General features: G+C 41.4%; 1 protein-coding gene across 2 annotated transcripts; it reads right to left on the reverse strand.

Annotated features, from left to right (window-relative positions):
* Positions 1-4,876: 4,876 nt before the first annotated feature.
* Positions 4,877-16,175, reverse strand: CCDC77 (coiled-coil domain containing 77). 2 transcript variants are annotated; one of them, XM_056482512.1, is made up of 11 exons: positions 15,912-16,175; positions 14,386-14,599; positions 13,038-13,180; positions 11,452-11,548; positions 10,133-10,190; positions 9,537-9,634; positions 8,448-8,596; positions 7,876-8,116; positions 6,947-7,072; positions 6,711-6,863; positions 4,877-5,255 (listed from the first exon to the last, which is right to left on the reverse strand). In XM_056482512.1, the coding sequence occupies exons 1-11, from the start codon at positions 15,953-15,955 to the stop codon at positions 5,109-5,111; spliced, it is 1,470 nt and encodes a 489-aa protein (XP_056338487.1). In that variant the 5' UTR covers positions 15,956-16,175; the 3' UTR covers positions 4,877-5,108. The 2 variants fall into 2 exon arrangements, with proteins under 2 accessions (XP_056338487.1, XP_056338488.1); XM_056482513.1 differs by having other exon boundaries at positions 9,537-9,631; positions 15,912-16,147.
* Between the last annotated feature and the right edge of the window lie 2,135 nt (positions 16,176-18,310).

The raw sequence follows: 18,310 nt of genomic DNA on the forward strand, positions 1-18,310 counted from the left end.
CTTCAAGCTGAGAACTTTCAAGAGACATGGCAGGATTCAGGTATTTACCATAATGGAAGATGAACATATGTATTGGATAACTTGGGAAATCCATGTTTTCAATGTAGTCTTGCATAATTTCTTCCTTCCCCTGTCTTGATCATAATAATACATAGTTTGCATATTAAGTGACTGTGCTTATCATCCTTACTTTTCAAGAAGCCCCAAAGATGCAACATAGTCATGTTATCAGAGGCATTACAAGATACAAATATGAACAGCTTTCCCTGTAGACATCTGTCCACCCAAGTTAGGACTGAAGAGGAAAAACAGTTGTACTGGATGGTTTAGAAGAGACACTATACTGAAATAAATGTTTACAGTAAAAGAAAAGCAATTTCATCTCTGAATCAATACAGGAGCATTTGGCACATCCCCGACATGCTTCACCAGGGTAAATCCTGAGCTTTTTGTTGTAATCAAACCCATTTCAAGAGTGAATCCCTTCATGCCTGTGCAGTTAAGAACTGTCTTGCTTTAACATTGAAGCACTTCTGTGTTAAAAACCCTTCTGAGTTTTCTGAATAAACCCAAATAATCTGTATTTACACATCTGTCCCCAGTCCAACAGCATCGCAATTCTTAAAATATGCAATTTAGTCAGTGCAAGTGAACAGTCAACCCTATTGAGGACTCTTTTTCCAAGCTGTATTGCTGGAGCTTACTTGCAGGGCAGCCTCTCTATCCCATATTCAAAGATGCCCTTTCTCCAACAGTTCACTTGGTGCTAAATGGGAAATACCACAGGTCCACCACACTCTTCTCAAATACTTCAGTCATAGCAGAAATGTTTCCTGCCAGTGGGTTAAAATATTGCTTACCTCTGATGGCCTGTTTTGGACAGGAAGTTCTCAACTTTTGATGCAACCTAAGAATCCCAACTTTGCTCTTTTTGTCTAAAACCTTATGAAGGCAGCAGTCAAAAGGGATCACTACAGCTCCCACCATTAACACTTTCTACACTGTGTCCAAGAATGTTTTGGTGCATAATCCCAGTCTGCAGGCTTAAAAATGTGTATACTTCTACAGTTAGACTTGCACATTTAAGGAAAATGCTTTAGGGAGTAAAGTGGATATCTTCTCACAATTCAAAGCAACTGGAAAATAGAAAAACAAAATATTGCAGAAAAATTAGAAAGAAAACTCTTTGAATGTCTACAATATACTATTTGAATGGGGACAAATAGGACACCTTTATTAGGATTTTGACTGAGCAGGCACAAACACATTCTAGAACATCAAATTAAATGTGTTTGTGAAAGTTACTTAAAAGTCTGAACAACATCACTTTGCATGAGTATGAACAGATCCACCAGAACAAAGTACATATGCATGTTGCTCCTAGCTAGTCTCAAAAATACTGATTATCAAAAATTCCTGGCCTGCATAGAAACATTTCAATTCCAGAACATCAGGCTGTCCAGAGAGTCTATTCACAATGGCAAAAAGTACATGTTTTCTGAAGTGATAATTCTATTTACATAAGCAATTTAAATATAGCCACTGCATACATATACTATATTACTGTTCAGACTGTTAAGACTTTTAACACCTATGAGAATGTTGATCTGCCTGAGTGCAGTCACAGCATCAATGCACTTGGGAGTTACTGCAGATTGTGATATAGGAAGATGAGGGATTTTAAAATTTTGGTTTGGTTTTGTTTCACCTTGTGTAACCTTGCTGTGCAGGGTTAGCTGACACATCATGTCCCTATAATTAAAATAACTGCATGAAAAGTAAACTCCAACAAGTACTGCATAAAAATACATCAAGTTTAAAGCCAGAAAGAACCACTAAATGATTTCCTGTTAGCTCATGTCATTACATTTCATTAAGTTCTAATGGGTCAAACCCAGTAACTTATTAAAACAAGCTACCTTCTCCAGAGGCAAAATAATTTTTTGATTTGAAGATAGAGATGGAGAATTTGTTACCTCCACACCTAGTTTGTTACAATAAGGGGAAAAATAGCACAATCTCCCAGGTAAAAATGTATGCCTTTGTAAATTAACTTCAGGTTCAGGCCACTTCTTGTTGCTCAGCATTGCTCTGCTAGGATAGAGAGGCCTTTGGTAGGTTTTTTTTTCTTCAAGAGACACATATTAATCAGTCTTCTTTATGCAAGACAAAATGAGCTCTTGCACAACCTTTTCCCTTCCTCTGAATCATCTGTGGTTCTATGCCTTAACCAATATTTCAACATTCCTTCTGAAAAGCAGGCACTCCTTCCTCACTTAAAAGAAGCTACACAACAAGGTTTCCCTAGTCCTCATTATTCTCCTAGTTATGCAAGAGATATTTTAGTATCTTGGCTCACAATAGGAACATTTGTCCAGTTCTAACCTTTAATCCTGTAGTATAGTCTCTCTAATCTTAGAAGCAGATATTTTTTCAAATCTTTCAGATTCTGTGCTCCTACACTCATAACCTGGCATTAGCTGTATTGAAATGATAAAAAGTCATACATGACCAGTCATACATTACTAACTCCAGTTAGCAAAAAAAGCTAATCAATCTTTGGAGTAAATGCTACTTTTTCATTTCTACCTGAAAACTGTAGAAAAAAGAAGTTGAATAAGTCATGTAGTGGAACTTCTCCCAGGAAACCTTTTTGAAAGCACCAGTAATGCTTTGTTGACATTTTAAAGGGTAGTTGCCAGTGGTAGGAAGCACTTGGCTCTTTAAAAGCAGTTCTTGGCATGAAGGTCCCCACTTGTTTTGGCAACATTTCACATGATCACGTGATGTCAGACAGAAAGAGCATGTACAATACTTTGCACTTCCTGCACTTGAAAAATATTCAAGGTTCCAAATAAAATGGATTTACAGAGTAACAATACTGTAATTTCCCTCCCACCCCCTTCACAGAGGATGTGATCATAGCCTAGTGACATAGTAAGAATCATGTTCAAATTGTACTTTGATTTTGATACACTAGAAGATATATTAGGAATGTTGTCGTTTTATTCTCTTCAGTCTTTCTGAAGTCTAAAGAATAGAGGTAAGGAAGACAGGAAATTAAACATTTACATCCTTCTTCCCCCAATACTTCCTCTCCCAGTCTTACAAACCTGAATGCAAAAGCTTTAAGTCTTGACCCAGATATACATCATGCTTTCAAGTGAGGAAAATGTAATTTCACAAGCAGTTCTTTTGCTTGAAACAGCTGAAAATAAGCAGGATTCTATAGGTTCAGGAGATCTTTTTGCTAGGCTCTTCTCAGCTGAATTTAAGTAGATGGATCCTGCTGAATGAGTGGCTAAGGCTTCATTATATAGCAATTTTGAGAAGCAGCCTCTTAGGCCCTGTGGTAGGATTGGTTTCTTCTCCTCAAGCCAGATTTAGGTTATTCCACATTTGAACTCACTTTAACTTGATCTCTCTAAGAAAGTACCAGACAGCTAGGAAAGAGTGAGAGTAAATGATGGATAGCAATAAATACCCTTCCTCAACTGTGCACATCACATCAGCACCCAAGTTGCTCCTGAATCAGTTTCTGAACAGTTCAGCATTTTCAGCTCAACTGATCAGTGCAACATCCTTTAAAACAGCCCCTTGCAAGCTGCAGTGTAGTAGAGCACCCAGGGACAGACTGTCACCCACTCACACTGAAGTCTGTGATCAATTGCCCTCAAGAGCCCATACAGAATAAAAGCCACAGTACAGGACCATAAGGGACAGAAAGCTTGTCACAACTAAGTGGGCATTTCCCGTCCTGCATGGCTTTAGCTGATGCTATAAAAACAATTCTTCCTTCTCCAAACCTCCACAGCACAAACATCCATCTTTTCCATACCTACCTATGAAACACTAAATGAGGATCTGCAGGGCCACTTCCACATTCAAAAGAAATTGTCTGCTTTCACACACTAAGTTCTTCCCGAAGAGCAAGGAAGTGTTAGTTACTAAGTTAGTATATAGTTAGTAGCACTGAAATCCCTTCACTACAGATCTGCTCTCAGGCTGCAAGGTGGACAAGATTTGCTGATGCTGCAGTAAAAGCATGAATACCTGCAATTATAAACTCACCTGAAGCCATGTTGTAACCCTTGTCATGATTTCATCTGTTTTCTAGAATTGTGATGTCTGGTATGAAGACAAGCTGGAGAATCATTATATAGCTACAGTTCCAGCTCTCATGTAGCAACTGGGATCCTGCTCTTCCACCCCAGTTTGTTACAGCTCAGTAGAAACAACTGCAGTAGCAAAAGCTAACCATGATTTCTCTGCACATAATAATGATCTTGTTTAGAGCTACAAAGATAGATAATATGGTGTTTAAGGAAGATACTAGATCCCCTTTATTTTGGACTTCCTCTGTGTGTTAAAACAATTGTGAGGAAGGTGAAGAGAAGAGCAATTTCAGTTGTATAGCACCTCCCTTCCCACCAAGCATCCAGAACTCATGTAGATGCTGCTCATCCTTGCAGAAGAGTTCTGTAATGGGTTCTCTTTTTCCCACCATATTAAATCAGTTAGGTTTGTTCCAATTAAATTAAACCCAAGCAAACAGGAGTAATTTTAAAATAGCTATCCTGTCCAGGAGTCAAATATAAGACATTTTAGTGCAGACTTTCTACATGAGAATTTCCAGTTACATCCTGAGGTGCTGAGTACCAAAACAGTAATCACAAACTATTTTAAAAGCTGCTTCTCACATAGGAAAATGTCAGTCAAAATTCAGATCTTCAACTAGATCCTTCTATGATTAATAATTTCATTATAACCATGTATGTGATTTATAATATGCACCAAATAAAGGCAAAGGACACTATGCACTGATCCCTACCACAAAAATGAAGATATAGTCATACACACAAGCCTGATGTATCAGTCATGTTCTTTCAAAGTCAGTTTTATCAGGTGCCATCTCTCAGCTCAAACAGCAATATAATCTGGGACACTAGGAATGCCTCATACACACTTAGGACATGAACTGCAGATTTCTTCAACCTTCTGTCAATGGATGCCAGGAAACAAACAAGCAGGAGCTCTTCTTGCATATGACTATTCAAGTCTAGCAATGCCCTAGTCCTAAAATCAGGATACCAGCTAATAATTCAGCTTCAGCAGTGCCGTAGTTCATCCTCTAAGGTGAAGATTTTGGCTTTTAAGTCTTTCAGTTCTCCTTGAATTTTACGTGTTAGTTTGTTTCCTTGGCGGACCTCCCGGAGAATTGCAAGATCCTGGTCTGGTCCCAGATTCAAAGCCACCTAAAAACAAAAACAGACCAAGAAAAACAAAGCTGTAGAGTATACAATTTAGGGAGTATTATGGAAAGTATATGAGGGAGAGAACTCTAAAGGAGACCCTTTGTAACCAGCAAAGGGGATGGTAAGTTAATAGCACTAGGATAATGCAAATAGCACAATGCTCCAAAATCAAAATTAAAGAATAAAGTTTTCATAACATTATGTTGTTGTATTATAGCACTGGCAAGGAAGAAATCTTAATAGAATATAACCATGTTGACTCCTTTCTAGTTCCTGTAGTATTTAGAGAGACACAAAAAGGGGCAAGTTAAAGTATTTATCAAGTAACTCATGTCTAGTTCTAAGTACCTGAGGAGATAACATTTTATCTTTTGCTGTTGCAGCCATAGGTGCTCTAACCGCTGCAGCTGACCTGCTGCCCTCTGAACTGCAGGATTCAAGAGCAATTCAAGTCTAATGCCTTGACTCAGGCAGTGCCACATGGCCTGTGCTGAGTCTAACAAAGGCTGCTGGATAATCAGAATTCCTGATGGCAAGCTGGCCAGGGCTGACATTTCCTGTCACCCTGCAACTGGATAGCATGCCAGCCCAAACACTTTCAAGGGCACAGCGTTGGAAGCTGCTCTAAAATCCCTCTATTCTCTTGACCCATGATGGTTTCTTATTGTGTCATCATGAAGTTCTCGGTCCAAAATTTAATATCAAAATCAGGAAGACTAGTCATCTCTAGTCATTTTGACCTCAAGTGACAAGAAGGATTGAATGATCCCTCTGGAGACTTCTTGCAAATATTTTGTTCCCCTGCCCTCTTGTGGTTAACAGTGTTAAGAAATTGAGAATACAATGAAGGGCATACCCACAGACATAAAACATATAAATCTGCAGTAAAGGCATCATGAATACTTTCCCCCCCTTTCATATACTGCTGTTAGTGCTTTTAGAATAAAGTTGAAAAACCCACAAGCCAAAGAAAAAAAAGAAAAATTGAAGCCTTTAATCAAACTAAATGCATTAGTCTGCAAAAAGAACTCATCAGTAGCACACACTTTTGATCTACCTCTTACTGGAACAGAACCAAACACTATAGCTCTCACAAAGAAAATCAATCATTTTCTTTGCAGGAAAAATTTCTGAATCAAAGTACTGCCTTGCAATTTTGAGACAGCTAACTAAGCTACAGGTCTCACATAAGAACTTTTGAGAGTGGAAACAAAAATACATAGCTAATGTATAGGCAGGACAGCACCTGGTAAGCTTAATGCCTAATGGATAAAAAAAGACAAATATTTTCTGTAAAATACAGAGGAGGCATGTTCTGTCAGATACTGATATTTAAAGGAGTACTTAGAAAAGAAATTATTTCCTAAACCCTAGGGGAACACTACATTAAATACTGAGAATACATCTCAATAGGATAAGGCCACAAAGTCTACCTGAGAAAAGCTTAGCTGTTACCTTATAAATATGCTTCTCTACACCTTTCAGTTTCTGCTGAAGCTGTTTAATGTCATTCTTGAAGCCCTCTACTTCCATATTGCGCCGTTTCTCCAAGGCTTCACATCGCCGAGTCATCATTTTAAGGCGCTTCTCCATCTTTTCTGAGCGCTCCTATGGAGATGAAATCTCAATGGGCTGTACAAAATAAGTGCTGGAAGATCACACCAGCCAGGAGATGATTACAGACTAATTACCTTAAAGAGTTCTTTGCCAACATCTCGCTCCTCACGGATCCTAGCCACCTCCCCTTCCAGGGAGACACACTGCTCTCTGTACATGTGTGACAGGTGTTTCTCCTGCATTAGCTTGTCTTGCAGTACCTAGGACATAAGAGGAACAGAAAGAATAACTCAAGGCTGTGTTTACAAAACTTCCCCTGCTCTGGACAAGCAAGTGTGATAATAAAAGTTCATAACTATGTGAGCACAATATTCTAACATCAGTCGCATTACCAAAACCTTTGAATTAAGTTACCAGTTTTGTATGACTGCTCATCATTAAAAATAACATTCAACTAATGCTGTAACTCCCCTTTCATAGCTGCTTGTCCAGCACTGCATTTTAGGGGCAGATGGAAACAATTCCATATTGCCTGTTTACTTTCCAATTCCTTATTCTAACCTCCCAACGTCTCACTGTTAGTGTAGTGGAAGAGGAAGAAAAATTCAGACTGCTAGAGAAGAGCCAGAAAACATTAATTGAGAGGACTCATTCTCCCCTGACAGCAGCAAAGAAGATCCAGACACAGCATTCTAAGACCATAAGCTCAGAGCACTTAGATGAACAGAGAGCCACGGGCAAATCAGCAGGTTAGAAACTGTTGGCCCCACTTATTACATGGCTTACAGAATTAGGGATTTTTTTTCTGGGCATGAAAGAAACTGACAGCAACATGCTATCATAAATCCTAACTATACATTCTCTCTGAAATTCGAAAGTGACACTGATTGTGAAGTAGGAGAGGTTTTTAAATTTAGATGAGTGCCAACAACAATGTAACTTAAGGCAATCCAGCAGAACTTTGAAACTGCTGCTAGCGACTGTTGTGCCAAAGCCAAGGCACTTGCAATTTTCTAGTCAAAAACTGTTAAAAGAGCCTCTACCAAAGACAAAAAAAAATCACCTTTATTTCTTTGTTGTGGAGTTTTGAAGCACCATCATTTTCTTGAAGCGTCTTCTTCAGCTCCCTCTGCTTCTTTTTTCCTGACTCTGTGCTGAAAGCAAGATGATCCAGGTCTTTGCCAAGTTTCCTCAACAGACTGTCCTTCTCTGCCATCCATGCTTTCTCATTGGCTCTGGCACTCAACTTGAGATGGAGAAAGTCCCGGGTACTCTCATATAAAAGGCTTTGGGTCTTATGGAGCCTGCAAAAAGAGATCTCAGTGGAGTTAACTTCTTTCCTAGTACCTACCTTAATTTCATCAGTCATCACTGCAAGCTGGAAGAAGAGCACAAGAAGACAGGTGGTCTAAATGTGAGTTTAACTCTTCTAATCTCATCAAAGAAGTGCTTTTCCAATACGAGAGAGGACTTTTAAGCAAATTATTCCACTCATCTTCCACACACACTACCAGATGGCTGCATAATTTGCTTTTCTGCCTGCTGCAGGAAGCAACACATTGAAAGTGATAACATTTCTATTGGTCCCTGTCTTCTCATCTCATGACTACACCACAGTCACGCTCTGACACTCACTTTTCTGACATAGATTTGATCCTGTCCTGGTCCCTCCGATGCCGGAACTCAGCTTCCTCCATCTGAATGCGCCTGTCCTCGAGCAGTGCCTCAACCTGCTCCTTGGCCAATCGTGTCTGTTCTTCCATCTGAGCTTGCAGGGCCTTCACCTGCACCAGCAAACAAAGACACTACAGGACAAGACCTCACACCTCTGCTCCTGTCTTTGCAAGTCTCTTCAATTCCAAGATTTAGATCAAAAACTATACCTGATAACACCTTTGGCAGTTCTCATTTCTCAATCTTTGGCTTTTGTTTTAGTGCTAAGTATTTCAAACAACTAAAACATTTTAAAAAAAATCATGCTGCAGGCAAGAGAGGCATACCATAAGGAGAACATTAGATTGTTAAAATTTTTATATTGTTAAGATTTAAATTGCACACATCTAACAAATCCTGTGGCATATGGACAGGCACTTCTGCACCTTTGGTTGAACAAATAATATTTATAATAACAACCACCATCAATATCTGCTGTACAGGTTTGTCCATTATTTGCTTTTCATGCTTCATCCTTCCTCACACTTTACATACAGCTTCTAGTATCTTCCCCAGTCTGTGATTCTGCACATTTTATCTTTCATTCTGTCATGCTACCCATACCTAAACTTTTATGGAAGTCTAGAAAAGGGAACATCTCATTCTCTCAGTGCACCTCATGGGGGCTGCCCAATATTGTCTCAAACACATTGCTTTTGTCATGCTTCCACAAAACACCCAACCCTGCACATCTTCAGTTGGTTTAATGTAAATTTATATCTGCTATCAGATTATGGCAGATGACATCAACTACATATTCTATACTTAAGGACAACATATTTCAGTTAACATTACTGGAACATCTGCTTACATAAAGCTTCCAGAATCAGTTCTTAAATTTACATTCACAGCAAAGAAACAGCCAAGTAAACTGACAAAGAGTGAATCCATAGTAAAACACAGGGATTTATGCAATTGTACATCTACATCTTATCTAAGCAGACAGCATAGTTTTTATCATTATTTTCTGCAAGCCAGCAATTATGTCTATCAGTTAGCAAATGTTTTTACCTGAAGTAGAAGTGTTTCATCATCTTTTTGATATCTCTCAGAACTTGCTGGTTTCTCTCCTTTTGGTGTTGGTTTTAGAGTGCTCTGCTCTGTACCTACTGAAGAAATTTAACAGAAGTAGGGAAGGGTATTCCAGTGTACTTGCAGTACCTTTCCAAGCATGGCATATTTGTGTTCTGGTGGGCCTACAGGAACAGCAAAAAGGTTGCCACTGCTACAGTCACAAGGACTTTCTAGGAGGGTTAGCTAAAGACAAGAATTCTAGAACTTGGAATGATCACATACCTTTATGCCCTCTATTCATATTGCAGTATTTAGGCACCCTCCTAATTTTGTCAGCATATGTAGAAAGAAAACCTGACATGTTTTCTTAAAATAAATGATGAGCAGGCAGATGCCACAGCTGCACTAACATCAAGGCTTGAATGAGTTTTGAGCTTGTTGGCTAATTTCAGTCAATTTGATGAGACAATTATTTAGGGAACTTAATGGAGATTTACCAAAGCGTTCACAGACAGGAATTTTTTTGGCATGTGGGAGACACACACACAAAAAAAGCAAGGGCTGAGCTGCTGTTACTCAGCTTAGTGTGGTACCTGTGCTAGAAACATCATCTGGTTGGTGGGTCTCTGCTGGCCTTGGCAGAACAGTAACCTACAGAAACAAGATATCTGCACTGAGCATCTACTTCCCCAAAGGTGCAGTGGTCAAGAACACATCTTAAAAAGTTAAAAAGAGATATCCAAAAAGCTACCTCACTTCTACCACAAGACAAAGAAAACATTCACAAGTGTAATGCCCATGTTGAAAAGTTTCCTTTATCTTGGCTGAGTTTTGCCATTACTGCCTCTATATTTTTCACCAGAAAAAGTGGAAAGTGATTCTGTCTTTGATGGCTTCATTAGGATGAAAATCAGCACCCCCAGGAGGAAAAAGAGCATTTTGGAGACAGAAGACAAAGTGAAGATAATGTTATTTCCTTCTTCTATACTCCTCCTTGTCTCAGCTAGACAGAGAAACATGAAGATGCATTTATCAGCACATTCATTCAAGATACTGAACAAGCCTGAGATAAAAGCTAAGTGATAAAAACACTGAAACTCAACTGTTGAACTGAAACCCACCTAAAAAAGGGAGGCCATGAAAGAGCAGGTTATAACCCCAATGCTTATCTTTAGGTTGATATTTCATAACTGGCCTAATTTTGGAGCTACCATAAATCAGGAATTTTAAAGCTTCTGCAAGATTTTTGAAGAGTTTGAGCAGCACAGAGCAACCATGAACAATGCAGCATATTTCAGCCTTTTTCTGCACCTTATTCCTGAAGTAAATCCTATATCCCATCATAGTCTCTGTATATCCAAATCACTCAACTTTTTTGTTCAACTACATTGCACATCATATGCACTGTCATTTAAACAATTTAGCATCACTCCTGAAATATGCAACACAATGTTGTCTAGAGGGATGGATCTTCAGCAGTCTTCTGCCCAGAAAACTGCTGCAGCAACCTTGACATATTCTTTCCTGAAGCTCTAAGAGACAGGAATTCTAAGACAGCTGAGCTTCAAACACTGTGCCTGGTCATTTACTGCACCTTTTTCCCCCCTTTTTGTGGTGTTTTGCCATCTTCTTGACAACCATTTGCCAGATGACTTCACACTCCTGACATTTTAGAGGGATGTTTTGAAGGTAGAATGAGGCTGATGCTAAGTGGACCTACTTGCACTGTGTTTGTTCTTACTTACTTTTCAGCATTTCTACTAAAACCCAATGTGGCTACAGATCCCTCCTTCTTTTGGGCTCATTTAGCCATCTTTGGCTTGTGGGACAGATCCAGTCTGTGGTCAGACTCTGGGATATAGATACTCATGTTACAATCCAAAGAGGAGATCTACATAAAGATGGAACTTGCCTTATGTGGAGGCTCCTTATGAAAATATGTAACTTCTCCTTCATCTCTTCCTAGTGCAGCCAGGAGTTGTTGGATTTTTTTTTTGTCCTCCATTTCCCTGGAAGACAAAAGAAGTGGTCAGCTGATTTTTTAAGTATATCACATCACTGTGGCACACTATCCTTTTCCTTTACCTGTTGATGCTTGCAGTTTTCCAACCTGTTGAAATTCCTGAGAATATTACTTTAAAAATCAGCTCCCAAAGACATTCTTAATGTTGCCAATACAAGAACACCACCAATTTTGCTGAGATTGGAGAGCATTTCTCTTTTCAATTATGACAACACTATGTAGGCTGATACAATACCACATCATGGAAAAAATTTGCATTAAGAGTTAGGAACTACCTAAAATTCTTTCAGATTGTAAGTGTCCGTTGTTGTTAAAGCAAGCTACACTAAGGGCTGTAACAGACTTTTTATCACACTCCTGTGAATTGCCAAAGCACACCAACACATGTTTTGACTTAAGTTCTTAAATCTTTAATGGAAAAATTTATGCTGGAGCAGGGAAACAGAGTGAGGAGAAATAGCAGAGACAATATGTAATGAATTTGCCACCACCCCTATTCCCTGCCCCTCTGTGACCCTTGGGAGGAGGAAGAAAAGGAAGAAAATTCATCAGTGAAGTTGAGCTGGGAGAAGAGAGGTGTGGAGGAAAGGTATTTTAAGATCAGGGTTTATTTCTCATTATCCTACTCTGATTTCATAGAATGATTTGGGTTGGAAGGGACCTTAGAGATCATCTAGTTTTGAGCCCCTTGCCACAGGCAGGGAACCTTACACTAGACCAGGCTTTTCAGAGACCCACCCAAGCTGGCCTTGAACACTTCCAGGGATGGGGCATCCACAGCTTCTCTCAGCAACCTGTTCCAGTGCCTCACCATCCTCATAGTGAACAATTTCCTGCCAGCATCTAATCTAAACCCACCCTCTTTCAGTTAAAGCCATCCCCCTTGTCCTGTCACTACATGCTCCTGTAACAGTCCCTTCTCCAGCTCTCTTGTTGCCCCTCTAAGTGCTATAAGGGCTCCCTGGAGCCTTTTCTTCTCCAGGCTGAACAGCCTTCAATTTCTCAGCTTGTCTTTGTAAGACAGAGGCTCCAGCCTTCTGGTGATTTAATTATTAATTATTTCCCCCAGCCAAGTCAGTTTTGCCAGTGATGGTAACTGGTGAATGATCTGTGTCCTTACCTTGGCCCATGACACTTATCTTGTATTGTCTTTCCTCTGTCCAGCAGAGTAGGTGAGTGATAGAGAGTCTTGGGGGAGCACCTGACATCCAGCCAAGGTCAACCCATCAGAGATAGTTTTATTCAAACTGGTAACACACAATTCAAATCCGAACCAATGTTCAATTCTGCTCTTCCTTCTACTACCAGAATAGGAGGAATAGTAAGTGGAAAAGTATTGCACTGCACCTCCACTGGTATGGTTTCATAGGAAGTGTGGAATAATTGCTGCTCTGAGGACTCCAGGTCTGGCTGAGAACACAGTGCACCATGAGTTGCTGCTGGCAGTGCCTCAGCCCCCACACAAGGCAGCTCACCTGAGTTTCAGCCGGTCATTCTCTGCGTACAGGCAAAGCACTTGCTCCCTCTCCTGGAACAGGTACATCTGCATGTCACTCAAAGCCTTCTGCAGCTCTGCAATCTCCTCTTCCAAGTGGTGGACTTCCCACTGCAACTGGTGCTGAGTGGAGACAATGAGGTACTTGAAATGAAACAGAGCACTGGACAACACTTACATACTTCAAACTGCTTGTGCTCTCAGTCTGGAACTGGTATAGAACAGCCAGCTCAACAATTGTTTCATTTTCCTGTAATATTTGACCAGATGAGGGCAGTATTGGAAAAATTATTTAAAAATGTCTCAGAGCACTGAGAATCACTGTCACTTCACAATGGTGAAATAAGGTCTCAGCTTGGGTTTCCATTTTTGAGTGGTTGCATTTCCATGCTGATGGTGAGAGCAGGTATGGGGAGTCTGACATCAACAAAAACCTAGCAAAGCCTCTGTAACAACATTTACTTTTGAAATAAATCACTGAAGAACAAACATTAAAATATCTATATGATTCAGCAGTGAGAAATCCAGCTACTTGCAAACATTAAATTATCTGTATGATTTAGCAGTAAGAAATCCAGCTTGTTACTAGGTTTCATTTTTTCTACCTGGTATAGGAAGCTACCAACCATTACTGCATGAAAAAAATGCATTATCTTGCAACTTGCTCCTTTTTCCCACAGGACACTAAGATGTACAGTACATACTTTCCCAAGGACTTTCAGGCTGCTCCAAGCATGGCCAGTGCTTGAGGAGGCAACTCAATCACCTCAGAAATGAGTGTTTTATTCCCAAAGAACCATCCACAATTACAAAGATGACTGCTAGGCAGATACATACTATAGCCCATATCAGAACACTGTATATCTTGCAGATATTCTGTAAGATTTCTTCCTCTTAAAAGGCAAAATTTTTAGATTTCTGCTTAACAGCTTATAGGCAAGCTTATGAATTCCACCAAAGTAAATTCAAATTATATACATAAGTCAAAGCCTGTTAGATTTGGACAAAAGAACATTCCTTCACATGAAGCAAGGGAAAGAAGCTGGACAACACAGGAAATTAGCATCTAAACACAGGCCATAATATAAAAGAAGCAAATTCCCACTGTAAAGACATAATCAAGCTGTAATGACTTTAGAACATCCTACAGACATGTTTGTGTTAGATTTGAAAGAGGACAGCCAGCCAGATCTTAAAATCAACACCCAAAATCTACTTATTACCATGTTACTGGTAAATCCCAAGACTTTTGTGCTGAGTTTTCAACTGAAAAAAACCACTAAGCTTGTAAATGTCGTGCATCATTGTTCAAAAACTCATTTCCTAACCTGCTCATCATAGGCTTGCTTGTATTTCTCCAGCGTTTTCACCAACTCCTCATGTTCCTCATCGAAGGCAGCAACCCTTTTTCGGTAATAGTCCAGGAGCTCATGGGAGGGGTTGAGATGAGTCAAGCGCTCGCTGACTGAGGGGAGAGGAGTGAAGTCCTCCCGACTTGGAAACCGGGACTCAGATCTGGATGAGGCATGGGGGGTTGACAGCCTGGACAGAAACAGTCTCTGATGACATGAAAGCTTCAGACAGGAAGATTAAACCAACCTTTTAACATAGATGAAAAGATTTTAAATCTTTACACAGATTCAGTTTAAAACACAGATTAGCTTGACTCTTCTCTGGGTATTAACAGGAGACCACAGCATTTAGGAGAACCAAGAACTTTGATAAAGAGCAGCTTGCAGGTGTATTGTACTGTGGAGGAGGGCCCAACCCATGGAAAAGATAAAAGCTGTTATGGAAGCAAAGCCACATACATTATTTGGGGAGGAGGACTATGAAAAGAGGAGAAAAAGAACAGGAGAGAATTCAGAGCACAAAAAGTCCATTGCTGTTCACTTAGAAACAGCTGCCGCTGTGAAATAATCACGAAAACAATCTGGGACAGTCACTAAAGGAAAAACACCTTCTAAAGATAGACTGTCAAGTAAAGATGATAATTCAGGCTAGCTGATACACCAGCCACTATATAATTTCAGGTGTAGGTCTAGGAATCCATGTGCTTTCCTTTCTGGTGTACTTGATGTTTTTATCCACATGGCTTGTCCACCCTCAACACTGAAATAGAAGCTGCCAAGTTCTTAATCTTATGTTGAAGTGCTACATGGAAAGCAAGTCAATGTTACAGAAAGCAAACCAAGGATAATTACAGACTCTTTTTCCTCTAAACAATATTTAGTGCATTCAAACACTTAATCTGTTCAAACAAGCACCAAATTTGCAAATGGAGCTGCAAAGTTTAAAAAAAACCCAATACTTTGATAGAGTTATTTTCATTATTTATATTAATAGAACAAACTTTTCTTTGTAAATGATACTACAAATAATTGAAGCTAAGAAGCCTCTTGGCTAAAGAGCTGCTTAGTTAAAATAGTTTAGAATCCGGGCCTGGAGAATCAGGAATTTTGATAAGAAAGTGATTTGATAGGTGACACTGAGGAAGTGGTGACTTTATGGAGCCAATCATCAAAGCTGCTTGGATCAGAACATCAGTGCGCATCCATGAAAACTCTGGGCACTGTAGGAAACATTAAATACACAAAAGTGTAACTACTGCACGCAGGAACTTGCTACAGGACCAGAAACGCCTTAAACAACACCTTTAGAGAAATAACACCAGAAGGAAAGAGGCAACCCAGGCACAAGGTAAGCACTTTACTGCTGAACCGAAGAGCAGGAGAAACAGCAAAACGAAGAACAAGGACATATAGGAGCAGCCCAAAAAGTGCCTTAGGGCAAACCAGCCTAGCAGGCAGTAAGGAAATGGCTCTGGGAGCCGCGGTGCCTCCGCACTCACTACCTTGTGCTGCGCGGGATCCCCGCAACGCGGCCCTCCGAGCCCATCGCACCAGGCTCTCTGCGGGCGGGGGAGAGCGGCTTCGGGTAGGCGGGCGGAGGAGGGTGGCCGGCGGGAGCCCCGCTGGAAAAGCCCCGGGATAAAGGTCCCGGGAGCGGGGTCCCGCCGCCTCCTCCTCCTCACAGCCCCAACGGCCAAACAACCGCCCCACCGGGCCCGCCGCGGCTTAAACGGCGCGACGCCCCGCCCCCGCCGCCTCCTCCAATCACAGACAGGCTTTCATGCGGGACCGGCCGTCTGAGCCAATCAGCGCTCGCGGCACGGGCGGCGGCGGCTCCGCGCGGGTGCGTCTGGGAGTTGTAGTCCCGGGGCGGCCCGAGGGGCCTGTGCGCGTGCGCGGCTCCGGCCGGGCACAGGGAGGAGCCTGAGGCCTCAGTTTGATTCTGCGTGAGGGCAGCGATTCGGGCTGCGGGCAAAATAAAAGCAACCTTTATCCACACCAGCCGTGTAAAACCCGCTTTTTCCTTTGAAAATGATCTGGCATTCAGAAGCAGCCACAATTTTGGCTGAACTGAATGTGTTCATCATCCCGATGCTTTTTAGCTTCCTCATTCTTCTCACGTGTTCCCAGCTGTACCTAGCAGTAGCGGTGCCATTTTTGCACCAAACGATTTCCTAATTTATTAAGTGTTCTAGTGAAAAAACATTCTGCTAAGTAATAAGGTATGGTTCTTTTTTCACCCCTTAACACTCTGTTTAAAGGCGCAGACTTTCTGTAAAACAAAGATTTAAAAAAAAGGCTTATTTTCTAATCCACAAGGATCTTCCTCATCACAATTTGCAGTTTCTTTGTGAGGGGAAGAGGAGGGGCAGGCATTTTTCTCCGAGATGAGAAAAATGCCCCCTCAGGTTATCTGGGATATTTAGGTTCTTGCTGTTAAGAAAACGTGCAACATTCCCAGCATTCAGAGACCTCCACTAGCCTAAATATATTAACATGAAATCAAAACAACCTTGAAGAGTCTACAGGGAAACCAGCAAAAGACTGGATCTCAAAACAAAGCTTTTGAGCACGGATATTTTTTCCTTCTGGTGTTCCTGGCTAAGTCATTGCTTATCTTAGAAATTGGGTACATGGTGATTCTGCCCTTGGGAATACAAGACACATTTCTTCCTCAAAAGAATCTGGTACAGCTCATCAGAAGAGACACACAACCAAATAATGAAAGAAAAAAAAAGTGGAAGAAGCTTGTAGAAATACATAATTTCGAGATACTAGTAAGGAAACATCTGCATCCCACATGCTTATATAGTCTTACATAAAATTATTAAGTATCCATGTCAGAAACCCCCTACAAAATGCAAGAATACTTACCAACAGCACAATAACCTCAATTGATTCAATGTTTTATAAGATCAGTTTGGTCTTACTTGTAACTTCTGTCAAAATTAGCAATTTGAATTGGAGGCGTGTTTCCCACATGTAAAATGTGGATGGCACCTTTTAATCTGGCAGGGAAGTGATGCAGATAAATGTTTTGTAAAACCTCCTGGTAATGGGAGGAGGAAATTAACTTTTTCTGGGGCTGAAACAGAACAGCAGCACGGAGGTTTGAATAATCAGTAAGAATGAAGTGAAATGTGGCATTTGGTAAACACTGAAGGCACAGTTCTGGTTAAAAACAAAAATACATGCAATTTACTTTGGAAGATGTTACAGATCTCTCTGTGACCAGCGACAGGACCCGAGGGAATGGCCTGGAGCTGTGCCAGGGCAGGTTTAGGTTGGATATCAGGAAAAGGTTTTTCCCCCAGAGAGTGGCTGGCCACGGGAACAGCTCCACAACACCAGCCTGCCAGAGCTCCAGGAGATTTGGACAACGCTCTCGAGCACACGGTGTGATTGCTGGGGTGTCCTGTGCAGGGCCGGGAGCTGCACTGGGCGATATTTGTGGTGGTATTTCTCTTCCCCATCCCGACGCTTTCACCACCGGCCAGCGGCTCCTGAGGGCAGGGGCGGCGGGGCGGGGCCTGCGGAGGGGCGTGGTCAGAAGGGGGCGTGGTCAACCGGGGGCGTGGCCTCTGGCGGCGCTCCTGACGTCCGGCACAGACAATAGGCGACGCGGCTCCGCGGAACCGGAAGTGAATGGTGTGAATGTCGTCGCACATTCCTCCGCGCCGGAAGTGGCGGCGGTCCCGCCCTCCCCGGTCCGCCGTCCCTCCTGCCCCGCGCGGTGCCCTGAGGGGCGGCGGCAGGAGCGGATTTGCGCTGAAATTTGTCGCGGAAGCATCTCCGGGAGCGACGGGCGCGGAAGTCACCTCAGCAGAAGAAGCATGGCGGAGGGACTACTTTTTGGATCGGAAGGCAATGTGAAAAAACTTCCGGGGAGGGATTAGAAAGA

The sequence above is a fragment of the Oenanthe melanoleuca genome, chromosome 1A (assembly GCF_029582105.1).
Source record: "Oenanthe melanoleuca isolate GR-GAL-2019-014 chromosome 1A, OMel1.0, whole genome shotgun sequence".
Classification (NCBI taxonomy): domain Eukaryota; kingdom Metazoa; phylum Chordata; class Aves; order Passeriformes; family Muscicapidae; genus Oenanthe; species Oenanthe melanoleuca.

Excerpts from the sequence above, each read along its gene's own strand:
- CCDC77 (XM_056482512.1), bottom strand. The coding sequence starts at position 15,955 with ATGGGCTCGGAGGGCCGCGTTGCGGGGATCCCGCGCAGCACAAG. Across the intron at positions 7,073-7,875 it reads TCCACAACAAAGAAATAAAG|GTACTGCAAGACAAGCTAAT; the intron begins GTGATTTTTTTT and ends CTTATGTCCTAG. Across the intron at positions 6,864-6,946 it reads TTGGCAAAGAACTCTTTAAG|GAGCGCTCAGAAAAGATGGA; the intron begins GTAATTAGTCTG and ends TCATCTCCATAG.